The sequence below is a fragment of the Lepidochelys olivacea genome (genome assembly GCF_965140295.1).
Source record: "Lepidochelys olivacea isolate rLepOli2 genome assembly, chromosome: 8".
NCBI classification, from domain to species: Eukaryota; Metazoa; Chordata; order Testudines; family Cheloniidae; genus Lepidochelys; species Lepidochelys olivacea.
Window position 1 is genome coordinate 51,628,115 of NC_140418.1, and position 17,411 is coordinate 51,645,525.

Sequence of the window (17,411 nt, forward strand, 5' to 3'; positions counted from 1 at the left end):
AAACATGCTTCTAACTTTGTGGATTAGATCCAGCTCTACTTATGAATAGAAAACCCCTTTTGTATATTCTCTTGACTCATATTAATTTTTTTCTGGATCCAGGAGGGATTGATCTAAGGAGAGGGGTAAATGGCACAAGTATAGGTAAGCCCAATATCAGTGGTTTGGGAATGGAAGGTGTGGCTCTAATAGCATTAAAAGTTATTTGTGGGGTTTTCTTCATCTCAGTGGGTGCCCATTTTAGACAGGAAGAACACAGAAATAGGAAAGCACCTGGTTTTGTTCTTCGGTCATTGATACTTGCACTGCACATTTGAGGGGGCAAACCAGCAATCTGTGCATTGTGCTGTTTCAATGATTCTTTGCTCCTGGCTTTGGGGGAAGGGAAGAGGCAGAGCAGGCAGGGTTATGCCAAGATTTTGAAAATAAGTTGCATTTACAGCTTTCTAAGCTTCTGTTCTCTCAGGTAAGCATTTAAAACTCTTACTCTTGATAGAATGTACTGGAAATCAATGTTCTGTGCAGCTTTTCCTCTAAACTCCAAACAGTGGTATACAAACAGAAAAAGGCATCGACTTTCTGACTGTTAATGTGCCTTTGTCCAGTGCTTGGAGTTTTGATTTACAAATGCATAATGTGGGGTAAGTGAACGTTCTTTTAAATAATCTCTTCTGTCGTGGTCATTGGAAATGGTTTTATTTAAAGGGTTGGCATGTAAACTTCAGGAAATTCAGTTTCTCTGCCTCCTACATATAAGTTTAAAAGCATATTCTTCTATTTAAACTTACTATTCTATAATCTCAATAATTATGCATACGCATTCTTTGGTTTACCATGTCACAGTCAGCCTATGCTGACCAATATATGGAATGTGGTTGTCTTATTTATCTCCCACAAAAGGGAGTGAAGTAGGATTTTGCTGATATTGGCAGTGCACTACAGAAGGGATAAGGAATGGCTTGTGTATAGAGATAAGAACTGTTAGTGCTTGGCCTTTTCTTCATTCCCCAACCCCCAGCTACATTAGTGTTAGGTTACTTCAGTTTCCTCCTAGATTCAGTAGTGTTACTTCTCACTCCACAATTGCCAAACATATTTTTTGGGGGGAAGCAGGGGTGAAAGTAAGTTGAGTGACTTACCGGTACTCTGGGGCCAGCTCTGGCCCCCGGAAGGAGTGGGGCCTAGGATGGAAGGGGCGGGTTGAGGGGGTCAGAGCCAGCCCCAGCCCACCCTGGAAGGTAAGTGCCCCCACACAGACACACACTAGGGTAGCAGCAGCAGCCTGGAGCTCCGGGGGCTATGTAAAGGGCCCGGGGCTCCCCTCTTCTACCGCCCTGGCCCTTTAAATAGCTGCCAGAGCCCTGGGGAAGCAGCGGGGCTCCAGCGGCTATTTAAAGGACTGGGGCGGCAGAGGCAGCTGGAGCCCCAGCCCTTTAAATAGCCCCCGGAGCCCCCGCTACCCCAGGGCTCCAAGGGCTATTTAAAGGGCCTACGGCTCCCCTGCTTCTACCGCCCCTGTCCTTTAAATAGCCGCTGGAGCCCTGCGGCCGCTACCCCAGGGCTCCAGCAATGGGGCTCTGGAGGCAATTTAAAGGGCCTGGGGCTCCAGCCATTGCTGGGAGTCCCAGGCCCTTTAAATTGCCCCCTGGGGAAGCCGGGCTGCCCCAGTGCGGTGCACCGGCTATTGCCGGTACACCGTACTGGGGCGTACCAGCTTACTTTCACCTCTGGGGGGAAGGTTAGGCACAAAACATTGGGGGGGGAAAAAACCCACAGCTTTTAAAAAAAAAAAAAAAAATGACTGAACATTACTGCTGAGAAGTTAGAAAGACTGATAGAACTCATCCACCACCGGGCCTGGTGGTAGATGAGTAGGCGAAATACCAGCTTTCCCCTCCTACACACACACTGTGCTCTGTCAGTGCAACTCAGTCTTACAGTAGCACATCTCCTGATATTTCATTATTGAGCCATTGTACTACTCTGACAGAACACCACAATCCCCTCCTTGCTACTCCATTTGAATTGGCGATTAGGCTAAAACATGAGAATTCCAAAATACTGAACCTCCAGAAGTGACAGAACAAAGGTCTTAGTAACCCACTGTAAAAAACAAACAAACGAAAAACCAGGTCCTTAACCACCACCTCACCTTTTTTGACCAGTTTTGTTGATTTATTAAAATCAATACAGATATTATGTGACTCAGTGATGTACATGGGCACTTAAAAAAAAATAGAGGAAAGAAACAGACTGGATGAAACACATAAAAATGAGCTAAAAAAGTCAGGGTGTAGGCTCTGAAGTAAGTGAAATGATTTGTATGGGAACACTGTGTGAATAGTGATGGAAAGGCTGATTCTTAGGGTCTAGTTTCTTTGGTTTGCCTCTAGTTCAGAATATAACTGGATATACAGGAATAGTGTCTGCCTCTTTTGCTCTTTAAGAGTCCTGCTAAATAGAACAAAAGACAATGCAGCCAGACTAACTGAAGGTCAAAGCATGATGAGATCTCACTGCTGCCCAGACGCATATCTTATGCAGTCAACAAGACCCATGGTTATCTCAGGAGCACTGCTCCGTTACAATCAGGTTGCAAAGCTAGAACGAGTCTCTGATCTTTTCTGGCCATATGACCCTAAGTACACGTTTTTAATTCCGCAGTAGTGCCAATGCAGGAGTTTGAGTTGTTGAGCTACCAGTAGCGTGTCCAGGCAGCACAGGATTCCTGTGCCCCAATATTCTTAATGAAAAATCATCTGGCTGTGCTTGAACTTCATCCTTCCTATTTTAATATTCTCTTGCTTTTTGTTCTGCTCTCTCACACCATAACACCCATTCTTTACATTTACCCTTGATATTTATTTTGTTTCATATAAGATTTGAGGCTTTGGGCTCTCACCCATTTTCCCAAGGATTTTGTATAGTTGGAAGGACTTGTTATTCGTTACTTCCAAGAGGCTCATGGAGCTTTCGCTTTTCCCTTTATTCTGGATTGCTGTTATTTATAGACTCACAGGAATTAGAGATATGTATCCCCATGCAATAGAGATTTGTTCTTTACAGTAAATTCTCCAGTGCTTAGTCAAGAGATAGTATTTCTGCTACCAGGGCACAGTCCAATAGACTTCAACAGGAAATTTTTCCTTGTATTTATCCCAAATTTTTCTTTGTTTCATTTAATCCTATTACTATTAATTTATATCCCTTTAGGCCACTGGATAACCTTCCACTCTCGCTTTGGTTTCACATTGTACAAACAAGTACTGATATTGTCAGTTTCTGTATCCCCTACCTTTAAAGCATGGTTTAGCCAAGCTAAACAACATCACCTTATTTTAATGTGTCCTCCATATATCAGGCTTTCCAGCCCCTTTATCATTTATCATGCTCCTCTCTGAATTTGCTCCAATTCACTGATGTATTTCTGGTATCACCTTGCCCAGAACCGTGTGTGGTGTTTTCTACTTTTAACCCCTGCAGATTGCTTAGTGTTATTTCTCTGTCCTCACTAGCACTCACTGTACCTCCTAATTTAATATAATCTCTGAATGTCATTAATGTGCTGTTTAACTTCCAGATTGTTAATAAAGATGTTAAACAAAACCAGTTCTGCCACCAGTCCTTGCAGCACCCCATTGGTCAACCTCTCACAACTTGTTACATTGTCATTTATCATAATTACCCTTTTTAGGTAGTCCTTCAGCCAGTGTGCAAGCCGTGACAGTAACTTTAAAAAAGCCCATTTGAATAAATTTTTCAAATAAGCCTATAAGCTATATTGTGAAGCACCAGCAATGAGGAGTCCTTGTGGCACCTTAGAGACTAACAAATTTATTTGGGCATAAGCTTTCGTGGGCTAAAACCCACTTCATCAGATGCATGGAGTGGAAAATACAGTAGCAGATATATATACACAGTACATGAAAAGATGGGCGTTGCCTGATCAAGTGGGGGGGGGGTCAGTACTAACGAGACAATTCAATTAACAGTAGAATACCAAGGGAGGAAAAATCTCTTTTGTAGGGGTAATGAGGGTGGCCAATTTCAAACAATTGACAAGAAGGTGTGAGTAACAGTAGGGGGAAATTAGTATGGGGAAATTAGTTTTTGTAATGACCCATCCACTCCCAGTCTTTATTCAGGCCTAATTTGATGGTGTCCAGTTTGCAAATTAATTCCAGTTCTGCAGTGTCTCACTGGAGTCTGTTTTTGAAGGTTTTTGGTTGAAGAATTGCCACTTTCAAGTCTGTTATTGAGTGACCAGGAAGATTGAAGTGTTCTCCTACTGGTTTTTGAATATTGTGAATGAAGCGCTTTTCTGTAGTATAGGTGCACATTATGGCAAGCTGTGTGCAAGTATGATGGAGGAATAGAGGGGCAAGAAACTTGTTTCCTCCTCTCAGCACATGGAACAAACAAGATCTGGCTGCTTGCACTCCTTCTGCACAGTTTTGGGACATTGGTGTGCTGCACAGCCCAAAGAGTGTCTATCTGTGCAGAGGTGCTTCCGTAGCCTTGAGCCATAATTTTGGCTCTAAAGGCTTTACGTCTACTGCAGTCCCTTCATTGCAAATTTTGCTGCTTGATTAAACAGTACTAAGAGAGTTGTATGTGATTTGTTCTTCATAAAGCCCTGATGTTTATCACCCATATTTTTGTCATCATCCAGATGACTAGACCTCTTTCTGCTAATATTTATTTCTTGATTTGGGATTAAAGTTAGAATCACTGGATATTAGTTGCTAGGATTGCTCTTTCCTGGTTTTAGGACCCTCTTCAGCAAGCTGCTTAAGCATGTGCACCATCCCACTGAAGTCAGAAAGACTACTCTTTGGTTTAGTTACACATGTGCTGAAGTAACTTGCAGAACCGGGGCCTGAAAGTGCAGTACTGCTTCTCTCTTAACTCTCCCCAGATATCTGAAACATGCTTGTTTCTCTGTGAATTTTCCAAAATAATTCACGGTGGTTTGTTAACTTAATTAATTTAGGACCCTGGAATCCATATCACGTGTCCCTCCTGTTGTGTTTTCCTGTACTAGTTTGTATTAATTTTTTTGCAAAGTCCTTGTTATTGCCCAATTTCTCATACCTCTCTATTTGTCTTGTTAAAAACTAGGGTTTTTTTTAATTTTTTCCCCATAACTGTTTGTTTTCATGTTTATTGATGAACCTAGCTTCTTGCCAGGACTTTTTTCCCTTAGCCCTGGTCTACACTACGAGTTTAGGCTGAATTTAGCAGCGTTAAGATCGATTTAACCCTGCACCCGTCCACACAACAAAGCCATTTTTGTCGACTTAATGGGCTCTTAAAATCAATTTCTGTACTCCTCCCCGACGAAGGGATTAGCACTGAAATCAACATCGCCGGGTCGAATTTGAGTTAGTGTGGATGCAATTCAACAGTATTGGCCTCTGGGAGCTATCCCACAGTGCTCCATTGTGACCGCTGTGGACAGCATTCGCAACTCGGATGCACTGGCCAGGTAGAAAGGAAAAGCCCCACGAACTTTTGAATTTCATGTCCTGTTTGGCCAAAGTGGCAAGCTGATCAGCACAGGTGACCGTGCAGATCTCATCAGCAGAGGTGACCATGGAGTCCCAGAATCGTAAAAGAGCTCCAGCATGGACCGAACAGGAGGTACTGGATCTGATCGCTGTATGGGGAGACGAATCCGTGCTATCAGAACTCCATTCCAAAAGACGAAATGCCAAAATATTTGAAAAAATCTCCAAGGGCATGAAGGACAGAGGCTATCACAGGGACCCGCAGCAGTGCAGTGTGAAACATAAGGAGCTTAGGCAAGCCTACCAAAAAACCCAAGAGGCAAACGCCCGCTCAGGGTCAGAGCCCCAGACATGCTGCTTCTATGATGAGGGGGTGCCCCTACCACTGTCCCACCCCTGTACGTGGACTCGAGCAAGGGGAAGGGGAGTCTCATGCAACAGGGATGAGGATTTTGGAGATGAGGAAGATGATAGCGCACACCAGGCAAGTGGAGAAACCATTCTCCCTGACAGCCAGGAACTGTTTATCACCCTGGATCCAATACCCTCCCAACCCGGGCTCCCAGACCTTGAAGGCGGAGAAGGCAGCTCTGGTGAGTTGAAAATATAATACACAGTTTAAAAGCAAGCGTGTTTAATGATTACTTTGCCCTGAAGACTTGGGATGCATTTGCGGCCAGTACAGCTACTGGAAAAGTCTGTTAACGTGTCTGGGGAGGGAGTGGAAATCCTCCAAAGACATCTCAATGAAGCTGTCCTGGAGGTACTCCCAAAGCCTTTGCAAAAGGTTTCTGGGGAGGGCAGCCTTATTGCTTCTTCCATGGTAGAACACTTTACCATGGCAGGCCAGTAGCATGTAGTCTGGAAACATTGCATAAGAAAGCATGGCAGCATGTGGTCCCAGTGTTTGCTGTCATTCAAGCAACATCCATTCTTTGTCTCTATGTGTTATCCTCAGAAGAGTGATATCATTCTTGGTCACCTGGTTGAAATAGGGGAATTTTATTCAGGGGACATTCAGAGGTGGCCGTTCCTGCCGGGCTGTTTGCCTGTGGCTGAAAAGAAATCATCCCCGCTGTTAGCCATGCGGTGGGGGAGAGGGGTGAAGCGATCAGCCCAGAGAATTGGGGGGGGGGGGTAGTTGGGTTTGTGCTGCACGTTAACCCGAAAACATCAGCCCCTCCTTTTAAATGGCTAGTGTGTCTTTTTCAGTTTTAATCTCCCTTTTTTTCCTCCCGCAGCTACAAATGTTTCAACGCTGTGACTAGCATCTCTGTCCCAGAGGCTAACACAGATAAGAAGGTGAAAAAAATGCACTCATGATGAAATGTGCTCTGAGCTCATGCAGTCCACCCAAACTGAAAGAGCCCAGCAGAATGCGTGGAGACAGACAATGGCAGAGTCCAGGAAAGCACAAAATGAACGTGAGGACAGGAGGGATGCACGAGAGGATAGATGGCAGGAGCAACAGGAGAGGTGGCGGCAGCATGATGAAAGGAGGCAGGATGCAATGCTACTGGAGGATAAAACTGATATGCCCCGGCATACGGTTGAGGTGCAGGAAAGGCACAGACCGCCGCTGCAGCCTCTGTGTAATCAACTACCCTCCTCCCCAAGTTCCATAGCCTCCTCACCCAGATGCCCAAGAACGTGGGGGAGGGGGGGCCCTCTGGGCACCCAACTACTCCACCCCAGAGGACTGCCCAAGCAACAGAAAGCTGGCATTCAATAAGTTTTGAAGTGCAGTGTGGCCTTTTCCTTCCCTCCTCCCCTCCTCTCCCACCCCTCCCGGGCTACCTTGGCAGTTATCCCCCTATGTGTGACAGATTAATAAAGAATGCATGAATTTGAAACAACAATGACTTTATTGCTTCTGCAACCGGTGATGGAAGGGGGGAGGGGAGGGTGGTTGGCTTATAGGGAATTAGAGTGAACTAAGGGGGTGGGTTTTCATCAAGGAGAAACAAACAGAACTTTCACACAGTAGCCTGATCAGCCATGAAACTGGTTTTCAAAGCTTCTCTGATGCACAGCGCGCCCTGCTGTACTCTTCTAACCGCCCTGGTGTCTGGCTGCGCGTAATCAGCGGCCAGATGATTTGCCTCAACTTCCCACCCTGCCATAAATGTCTCCCCCTTACTCTCACAGATATTGTGGAGCACACAGTAAGCAGTAATAACAATGGGAATATTGGTTTCACTGAGATCTAACCAAGTCAGTAAACTGCGCCAGCGCGCTTGTAAATGTCCAAATGCACATTCTACTACCATTCTGCACGTGCTCAGCCTATAGTTAAACAGCTCCTGACTACTGTCCAGGCTGCCTGTGTACGGCTTCGTGAGCCATGGCATTAAGGGGTAGGCTGGGTCTCCAAGGATAACTATAGGCATTTCAACATCCCCAGTGGTTATTTTCTGGTCTGGAAAGTAAGTCCCTTGCTGCAGCTGTTCAGACAGACCAGAGTTCTTGAAGATGCGAGCATCATGTACCTTTCCCAGCCATTGCACACTGATGTTGGTGAAACATCCCTTGTGATCCACCAGTGCTTGCAGCACCATTGAAAAATACCCCTTGCAGTTTATGTACTGGCTGCCTTGGTGGTCCAGTCCCAAGATAGGGATATGCGTTCCATCTATTGCCCCACCACAGTTAGGGAATCTCATTGCAGCAAAGCCATCCACTACGACCTGCACATTTCCCAGAGTCACTACCCTTGATAGCAGCAGCTCAGTGATTGTGCTGGCTACTTGCATCACAACAGCCCCGCACAGTAGATTTGCCCACTCCAAATTGATTCCCGACTGACCGGTAGCTGTCTGGCATTGCAAGCTTCCAGAGGGCTATTGCCACTCGCTTGTGAACTATGAGAGGGCTGCTCTCATCTCAGTATTCTTGCGCTTCAGGGCAGGGGAAAGCAAGTCACAAAGTTCCATGAAAGTGCCCTTATGCATGTGAAAGTTTCGCAGCCACTGAGAATCATCCCAGACCTGCAACACTATGCGGTCCCACCAGTCTGTGCTTGTTTCACAGGCCCAGAATTGGCGTTCCATGGCATGAGCCTGCCCCATTGCCACCAGGATAGCCAAATTGCAGGGGCCTGTGCTTTGAGAGAAGTCTGTGTCCATGTCCTCATCACTCTCGTTGTCTCCTCGTCTGCTTCTGCACATACTGCATGATTACGCGCAAGGTGTTTACAATGCTCATAACTGCCGCGGTGATCTGTGCGGGCTCCATGCTTGCCACGGTATGGCATTTGCAGGAGAGCAGAGTTGCAGGGGAAAGCGGTCGTTCAGTGACAATGGTTTGCAGACCTACTGCACTGTCTGCTGCCAGGACACAACAGCTGAGAGGGCTGCACGTTTGCTGTGTTATGGCGAGATAAGAGCAGTCAAGCAGAGTTGCAGCGGAAGTGGCCCTGCAAGACCACCAGGAGAGCAGAGTTGCAGCGGAAGTGGTGGCTGATGACCTGCAAGGTGGATTCAGGAGAGCAGAGTGGCAGCGGAAGCGGTGGTTCAATGACGAAAGTTAGCAGTCCTACTGCACCGTCTGCTGAAAGCAATATGGTGCCTGCACAGAAAAAAGGCCCGAAATGATTGTCTGCCTTTGCTTTCACGGAGGGAGGAACAACTGATGACATGTACCCAGAACCACCCCGAACAACGTTTTTGCCCCATCAGGCATTGGGAGCTTAACCCAGAATTCCAATGGGCGACGGAGACCGTGGGAAATGTGGGATAGCTACCCACATTGCAATGCTCCAGAAGTCGACGCTAGCCTCTGTACTGTGGATGCACCCCGCCGACTTAATGTGCTTAGTGGGGACACACACACAATCTACTGTATAAAATCGCTTTCTAAAAATCAACTTCTATAAATTCGACCTAAATTTGTAGTGTAGACATACCCTTAGTATATTTATAAAAGCCCTTCCAACTCCCCTTCACCTTTTTGGATAACACTAACTCATTCTGCTTTTTTGCTTCCCTTATCTTCCGTCACAAACCTGAAGTGTGACTCTAGCCTTATTTGGTACCCTTCACATTCTCTATTTCCATTGAAGACTTTTCACTCTCTCTTTGAGCTTACAATGCTGAAGTTACAGAGGCTGCCCGCTTGTTCCTTGTATTTTAATTCTGCAGGATAATTGAACTGCTGAACCTTGATTATAGTAGTTTAGCATTCTTTAGTCTTTCTCTACACACACATTTTAATACAGCCTTCCTCTGCACCATGCTCAGTGTTCCTCTCATTTCCACAAAATCGCTTCTATGAAATGTAATGCTCTTATGCATGTACCGCTGTGTTCTTTGGACCTGTTCCTTTCTACACTTAATTAATTACACTTTACTCCTAGAAACATAGGAATTGGTAAAACAAAACAGATTATTTCTCCATCTTATTCTCAATCCTTCCTTCGGTAGTGGCCAATACCAAATAATTCAGAGGAAGGTTTAAAATGATGCACCTGGTCAAGCGTGCAGCACTGTGCTACTGGAGAAAAATTCCTTCCTGAACCTAGCTGGCAGTCAGCTTGCCCCCTGAAGCATGAGGATTGCTCAATCTCCTTGTTATTTTTAAACCTGTCTGATGCAACTGCAAACATTATTCCTACTTACATAAATGTGTAATCCTTTTTTAATCTTGCTGAAACATTTGTCTCTCTAATATCTTGTGTCAGTGAATTCTCAGACTGATTATAGAGAGCATGAAAAAAAAATCTCCTGTTACACATTTTTAAATTTGATGTATCTCAGATTTCAGTTTTACCCCTTATTTTGTGGTATGCAGCAGAATGAATAGGGGAGCCCAATTAGCTTTTGTTTTTCTATACCTTAATGTTTTTGTATACCTCTGATTCCATTTTATTTTTATTTCTAAACCAAATAATCTTAGTCTTTCAAATCTATCTATATATGTAAATCCTTTTACTCTCTGCCTCTAATCAATTTTGTTTTTCTTATCTTGGCTTGTTTTAATTTAATTTTTTTTTGACATTGTCTGTACTGAGATGAGATAACCAGACTAGAATGCCATATTTAGAGTGAGGAAGTCCAGTGCATTTATTTAACACCATTTTATGTTTTCTTTATTACATTTTATCCTTTCTCAATACATAGAAAATCTTTTGTTTTATTTTTAATGCTGTATGTCAAGAAGGCATCTTCACTGAGGTGTCCACAGTGACTTGTACTGCCAGATCTTTTTTTGATGAGTTTACATCTCATTCGTAATCTGTGGTACTTTGTTGTGGGGTTTGCCCAATATGCTACCATGAGCATGGTGAGATTTATCTGTCTTTCTGTTGCCTGATCAGTTAGTTTTTATTAGGATCTTCTAGAGTCTCTCATAGTTCTCTAATATTTTAGTAACCTGAATAATTTGTCTGTCAGCAAACTTCTCCATCTTTGTTTTGTTACATTTATTAATGTTCTATAAAGAAAGGTGAGCCTCACTGTTCACAGTACTCATTCTTGGAGTACCCCCACTATTAACTTCCTTCCACTCTGAGATCGGGCAGATTTCCCATATGCTTTGCTTTTGGTCTCTTCTCTGGATTTTTAACATATGATACAACTTTTCACCTTGGTTTCTAAGCTTTCTCAATAGCCTCTTGTGAGGAATGTAATAAAAAAAAGTTCTACTCTTCAGAACATTCAGTAACAGCTAGAAAGCATTTCTAGTGGGGCAGCAATAACTACAACTATCGCTATCTCCATTGAGATGATGGCCATTTCCATAATTCATCCAGTCTGTAATCCCTTTAACCTGAGATGGGAAGAGTCCAGGAGTCACTCCTATTGTTATGGCTAATAATAATGTATTACTACTGCTACGAATACAGTACCATAAATGAACATGGCACTTTCCCAACACATCAAAGACAATGTCCCTGTCTCAAAGAGATGATAATTTAGGTTGAATTTTACATCCAAAAAGGTTGCATAGATGCTAAGTCTTCCAGTCACCCATTCCACCCTGACTTTACTGCTCCTAGATCTCTGCTGAGAATGTTGTGTTTTACTGGATAGCTCACATTATTATTATTAGCTTGTTGGTTGCTGTGGAAATTACGAAGAGAAGCACTATTTGTTATGCACAAACTCTTCTCCCCAAAGTGAAAAATACTTATGTCTGTAGTGTGCAGTAGTTAAGTATTGTCATTCATGCCATGTTGTCTGTGAAGCTGGTTGTTTGGGCATCCATATCCTCCTCCCCTGGTGATTGTCCCCTGATGTATTGAGATACAGGAGAGCCGGTGTCCTGTTTTGCAGTAATGATGCTGCTATAAGTGATGCATAGATGCATTTTACAGCTATCATCCCATCACACTTAATGTCTGCTGTCAGGGATTATAGTCCCCTTCCTTCTCTTTGCCACTGAAAACTGCATTTGTAAAGTCCCACTTTATTCACCTCTTCTGAGCCCTGGTCTACACTTAAAAATTAGATCAACCTAGCAACATCACTCAGGGCTGTGAAAAATTTTGTGCCCTGCATAGGGTGACCAGACATCAAATGTGAAAAATCAGGATGGGAGTGGAGGGTAATAGGAGCGTATATAAGAAAAAGACCCAAAAATTGGGACTGTCCCTATAAAACCAGGACATCTGGTAACCCGAGCCCTGCGTGACATAGTTAGATTGACCTTACCCCCATTGTAGATACAGGTAGGGTGATGAAATAATTTTTCCATCCGTCTGGCTACTGCCTCTCAAAGAGGTGGGTTACCTGCATAGGTGGAAACCCCCTTTCTGTCGATTTAGGAACTGTCTGCACTACGGTGCTACAGTGGCACGACTGCAGCCCTGTAGCTGAGCTCCTGTAGCAACTGTAGTGTGGACATACCCTTGGTTGGCACATCGTTTGGACAGAAAGTAGTGGGACTCTTAATCTGCTGCTGAGTTTTCAAGTGACGTGAAGATAAGAAGGCACATGTGAGATTCTGCTGGTGTGGTTTTGAGGGGTAAAGTTGGTTTGTATTGAATTTGCCATTTGTCTCTTTAGGAGTGGAGTGTTGAAGCAATGTCGAGAGAGTCTGATTAGGGAAGAACTCTCGTACAGTTATTCTTTTACTGTTTGACTCCTTAAATGTCAGCATTTATATAGTGTTGTTCATCTCCAGAGTGCTTTGCATCTAATTAATCATCACAAACACCCTGGTGTGTTGTTAATAAAGTATTTGTATACCTGTTTTTTACAGTTGAGGTAGCAAGAGTCTTTTGTTTTGTTTTAAAACCACCAATGGAAATGTTTCATTAAATTTAAACTGTTTTTTAAAAAGAAATACTCCTCTGCTAGGAAATGAGAACCAAAAAGTGTCTGTTTTCAACTATCTGTGCTCAGGTAAATGCTATACTTATAAGGAGCATAAATAGCAACAAAAAAAAAAAAAGGGGGGGGGGGGGAGAGAACTACCCACTAAGGTACTACTAATAGCATTGACAAGGAATTTTTTTCCTAAAAATTATTTTAACCATATGATGTCTCTTTAAATATAGTGTTGAACTCAGGGAAAGAAAAATTTGTTCAGGCGGAATTAGTGTTTAAAAAGATTTCTTCTTTTTTTAGTTGGATAGTGTTTGCTGCAAATAAATGCTGGATGCCACCTCCCCTTTATTTTTGCATTCCACATTTTGAGAGATTTCTTTTAGCAAAGAAACATAAAGGTCAAAAAGCTCATCTCAGTTTTTCTAGCATGTGTGAATTTTTCATGCTGCTCCCAATTTATTCATCTCCAGTCATCAGCCTTACGTGATCCCATAGCAAAGTACAGAGAACAACTAAGATGCAAACAATTTAATGTGTTTTCAGAAACAAACAAAAAAAATTTTTGCGATTTGCTTGTGATTTTTTATTTTGTCAGAGTGATAGCACTACACATCTGGCTATCCTGAAAGTTGTCATTTATAACCAGCATTTGGATAGCCATATTTGACCAGTTAACCTGTTATACATTTTGCTCAGTAAAAAAGTCCATTGTCCCTGTCATGTGACACTAAAATGATTATAAACACTAAAAGAGTTAACAGTCGGGGGTCCATCTCTGCTGGGAATGGAGTCAATTAACTTCAAAAACAGTTTGGGGCCCCATTCTGACTCTTGTCAGGTCAGGAGGGCCTGTCTAGTTTGTTGCTTGGAGGGCAGGGGCAGTGTGCAGGGCATGGCGCAGCGCAGCAGAAGTGTTCAGCTTCACAGCGTCTGCACTTTGAGCATGCCACGTAGTGCTGGAATGCGGCCAAGGTCCACCAGGGCCAAGTCCCAGTAGCTGGGTCTTGTTACCTCTTGTGATGGAAAGTCAGACTAAATGAAAGTGCTTTCATTCTTCTGGATCAATTGCAACATTTTTAAAGGCACCTTTTCAAGATCTGGCCCAAAAGGTCCAGGAACCTAGTTAGAGTTTCAGTGATTTGTATAGCCACAAACACTCATTCCCTTTTTCAGATGTCTTTTCCCCTTAATGGACAACATGTACCCTGTACTTCGAAATTTTCTGGGTTGAGGGTGTTGCGGGGAGGGAAAGGGAGAGGGCTGCATTCCCTGCCCTGCCTCTTCCAGTTTCTGGGAAGGGGGAAAGCTTTCCCCTTCTCTCCCAAGATTTGTCAAGGAGCATTAGGTAGATGTTCCCTAGCCATTAACCAACTTTGTGGGGTGTTGCCTTGTAAGAATCACCCCTAATCTGGGGGACAGCCAGCCCCAGATGGCAGCAGCAGATGCAGGAAACAGACTTCTTTTAGCATAGCAATCATTTCACTGGGTCATGGGGCTGTGCAAAGGTTTGGGGAACACTTCTCAAGCAGCTGCATTCGAGCAAGTTCTTTCCTGTTTTGGCTGGTATTGTATTTGGGGATGAGGCGATCTCCTTCTGCTCAGAAGAGCTTCTTACCAATTTTGGAAGAAGAGGGTGGAAGAGCTTTTATTAATCTGCTGCCCTCCTCACATTTCCCTCAAAGAAGGCTGAATGAGGGTGAGGATATTGGCATCTAGTGCTAACTGAAGAACTTGTGGGTGGTGGGGGAGAGGAGTTTTCTCAGAATTTTCTGTAAATTTTGGCCTCTGAAACGCTCGTCTGCATTTGAAAATTGAACAGAGCCTACACTCAGTCCTCAGTGCTCCATCTCTAGAGGTAGTTAGAGAAGGAGGGAAGAGGGGAACCAATTTGAGTTAGAAATTGGAGAGAAGGGAGGAGGGCGGTAAGTGAATTTTCAACACCCGTGAGGGTACAACTGTGTTTGACATCTCTTGTAAAATTCCCTTGACTTTGCTTATAGAGAAACAGCCTGTGAAGTTAGGCAAATTTCTCTTACCAGGCTATGCTTTTCCGTAAAGAAATACGATTTAACTTAGATGCATTTAATATATCCCATGATAGCTATGCCAAGTTAAAGTGAAATATCTATGTGTGACTCTTTCACCAAAAAGAAGAGAGAGTGGTGTTTCAGCCAATAAAATATTGCTTGATCCCATTGGATGAAAACTTGCTAAATTTGCATTGATTGGGCCAGGAATGCTTGTGTGTTGGCAAACCTTGGACATAATTTGGCACATGTACTCAGTGATTTACAGGACAGAAGAGGAGATAAGCAAGCAATGCTGAGCTCAAAAAATGTAAAGTGTGTCTTCTCTTAACAAAATATTTAGGTGTGGCTTCCATTGCTCTCTTATTAACACAGCTCTACTTTAACTGATGGTCTTGTAATGCAGTCTGTCATGCAGTCAAAATCTGGAAATGTCAAGTTACTACTCTTTGTACTATAACTTCTCCTCTTGTCATGCAATAATTTTTATTGTACCTTAATGGGGTTATGAGCAGTTTGAGTTTTGTTGGAGACTGAAGCATTTTTGGTTTATAAAGTAGAGAGAGGCCCATTTGGTTTAGTCATTACTTGCATAAGAGTTTCCCTGTTTCACTTGCTATGACACTTCATTTTAGGGCTTCTTCAGCAAACGTCTGAAAGGCTCCATCAAGAGGACAAAGAGCCAGTCAAAGCTGGACAGGAATACAAGTTTCCGTCTTCCATCTCTCCGCAACGCTGATGACAGGTAGGAGTTTCTGCACTTCCTCAGAAGGAGGCTGGTAGTTTCAGCTCAACTCTTCCAAAAATGCCTGGCAACACGTGTTAGTCTGTGTAAGCATGCCTGCAAACTGACAGAAATGAGGGACAACTAGAGTGGTTTTGTTTTTTAAACGATCAGAAATATATCTGTTGGCCTGTTAAATGTTGCGTGTGCTTCCATCAGATGAGATTGTTACTAGTCCTAAAGATGGCTGGTGAAAAAGGGTTTGCTTAAATGTCTGCACTAAAATATCTTGTTCTTTTTTAGCACCTCTCCTCCCAGGTCTCCAAACACCTTATAAGTGTTAAGTTTCACAATACAGTATTGTGGCCCTGTCTGCATTAGAGAAATTTACACCAGTGTATTTACAGCACTGCAAACACAAATATCCTGATGCAGTGCATCTTCATTAGGGGTTGTGTGGTGTAGTTACAGTGCAAATCCCCAACACATACTGTACTGCAGAGCATCACTATTGGGGATTCATACTGTTGTCAGATACAATCATGTACTTACCGCAGTGTGAATTTCTTTAATGGAAGCAGGGCCTGTTCTTCAGAAAACTAGAAGTCAGGATTACAGCTCCCAAAATTCAGAAGCTAGTTTGGTGAGACGCACTTTAGCATTCTCAGTCAGTATATCTTTGCTTGCTTGTATTTTGCTGGTGGCTTGGGGAGGGGCAATATGTTTTGGTTTTTACTCGCCTCAACTGCATTTTTCGCTTTTGTAAAGTGTCATGATCATCTTTACTGGAAGCCGGACAGGTTATTTTTTACTCTGTGAAGCCCAGTGGTAGAGTTGGATTGAGTGGTAAATGGGCTGCCCAGTACTTAGGACCCTGACAGGCTTCTTTGACTTTACAACATTATTGTGTGTTTAATGCGTTTTCGCTCTCTCTGCTGGGCTGAATTCATTATTTGTGTCTGTCATGCTGCGCTGCTTCAGTCGATAGTGCTGCCTTCTTAAAAAGCAGCACCATAAAATCGTGGAGACAGCAAGGCTTCAGATGTTAGAGGCCTTGTTAACTTTGTGAGTTATGGAGAAACTGCTTACAGGATGTAGCCAACAAAGTGGATGATGTGCTGCTCCTTCAATCATTGCCATGTCACCCATGCTATTTTGACTAAAGGTCTGTCATAAATTCCTATTATCGGGGACTTATAACTCAGCTATGAAAATTGACTCCAAAGGCTTAAACGTGGTGAATACGGTCACTACCTGGTGATACCTTGTGGTTTTTAATGGGGGATTTTGCGAACTTTAAACAAAGTTTTCTGATATAAAGTCTTACACCCATGAGTAGTGTAAAGCCTGCATTTGTGTTCCTCTGGCTACACATGGTTTCAGCTGAGAATGCCGCCTTGCTACATGTGGATTGATGGACATTTGCTCTTACTGCATAAGGGAAGCACTGTTTTCTGAGGGTGGAAAGGGGTAATTATATTTAACACCAGTTACTTTGGTGTAGAAGCTGGCTACTCTACACACCCTATTTTTTCTCCTAAAAGATAGCACACAGGTTTTTAGCATGCAGACATGAATAATCAGATAGACCTAAGGGACTCGGCAATGATTTGCAAACTGTAAATTCTATTTCAGGCCCTGATGCCATTTGGCACCATCAGTCTGTTGTGTTAATGTGCCATGATCCTCTTAAGACGCCTAGGGCTGAATTTAAAAATAATGGCCCAGTGGGCAAATGAATTGAGGCGTTCCAGTGGTAGGGCCCAATATAGGGGGTGAGGAAATGGGGAGCTGGAGAGCTAGATGCAAAGTATAGCAGCCTGAAAGGGAGGCTGGCTGGCATGATTGAAAGCTGCTGCTTTCCCTATCTCTCGTCCCCCAG

At 43.4% G+C, this 17,411-nt stretch overlaps 1 protein-coding gene across 2 annotated transcripts in view; it reads left to right on the forward strand.

The window, feature by feature from the left end:
* The window catches only part of RASAL2 (RAS protein activator like 2), a 267,847-nt gene that overhangs the window by 196,683 nt on the left and 53,753 nt on the right, over window positions 1-17,411 (forward strand). For both annotated transcript variants that reach the window (XM_084637148.1, XM_084637147.1), the window contains exon 5: window positions 15,441-15,550. In XM_084637148.1, the coding sequence (XP_084493274.1) occupies window positions 15,441-15,550 (110 nt within the window). The remainder of the gene's footprint in view (window positions 1-15,440; window positions 15,551-17,411) is intronic.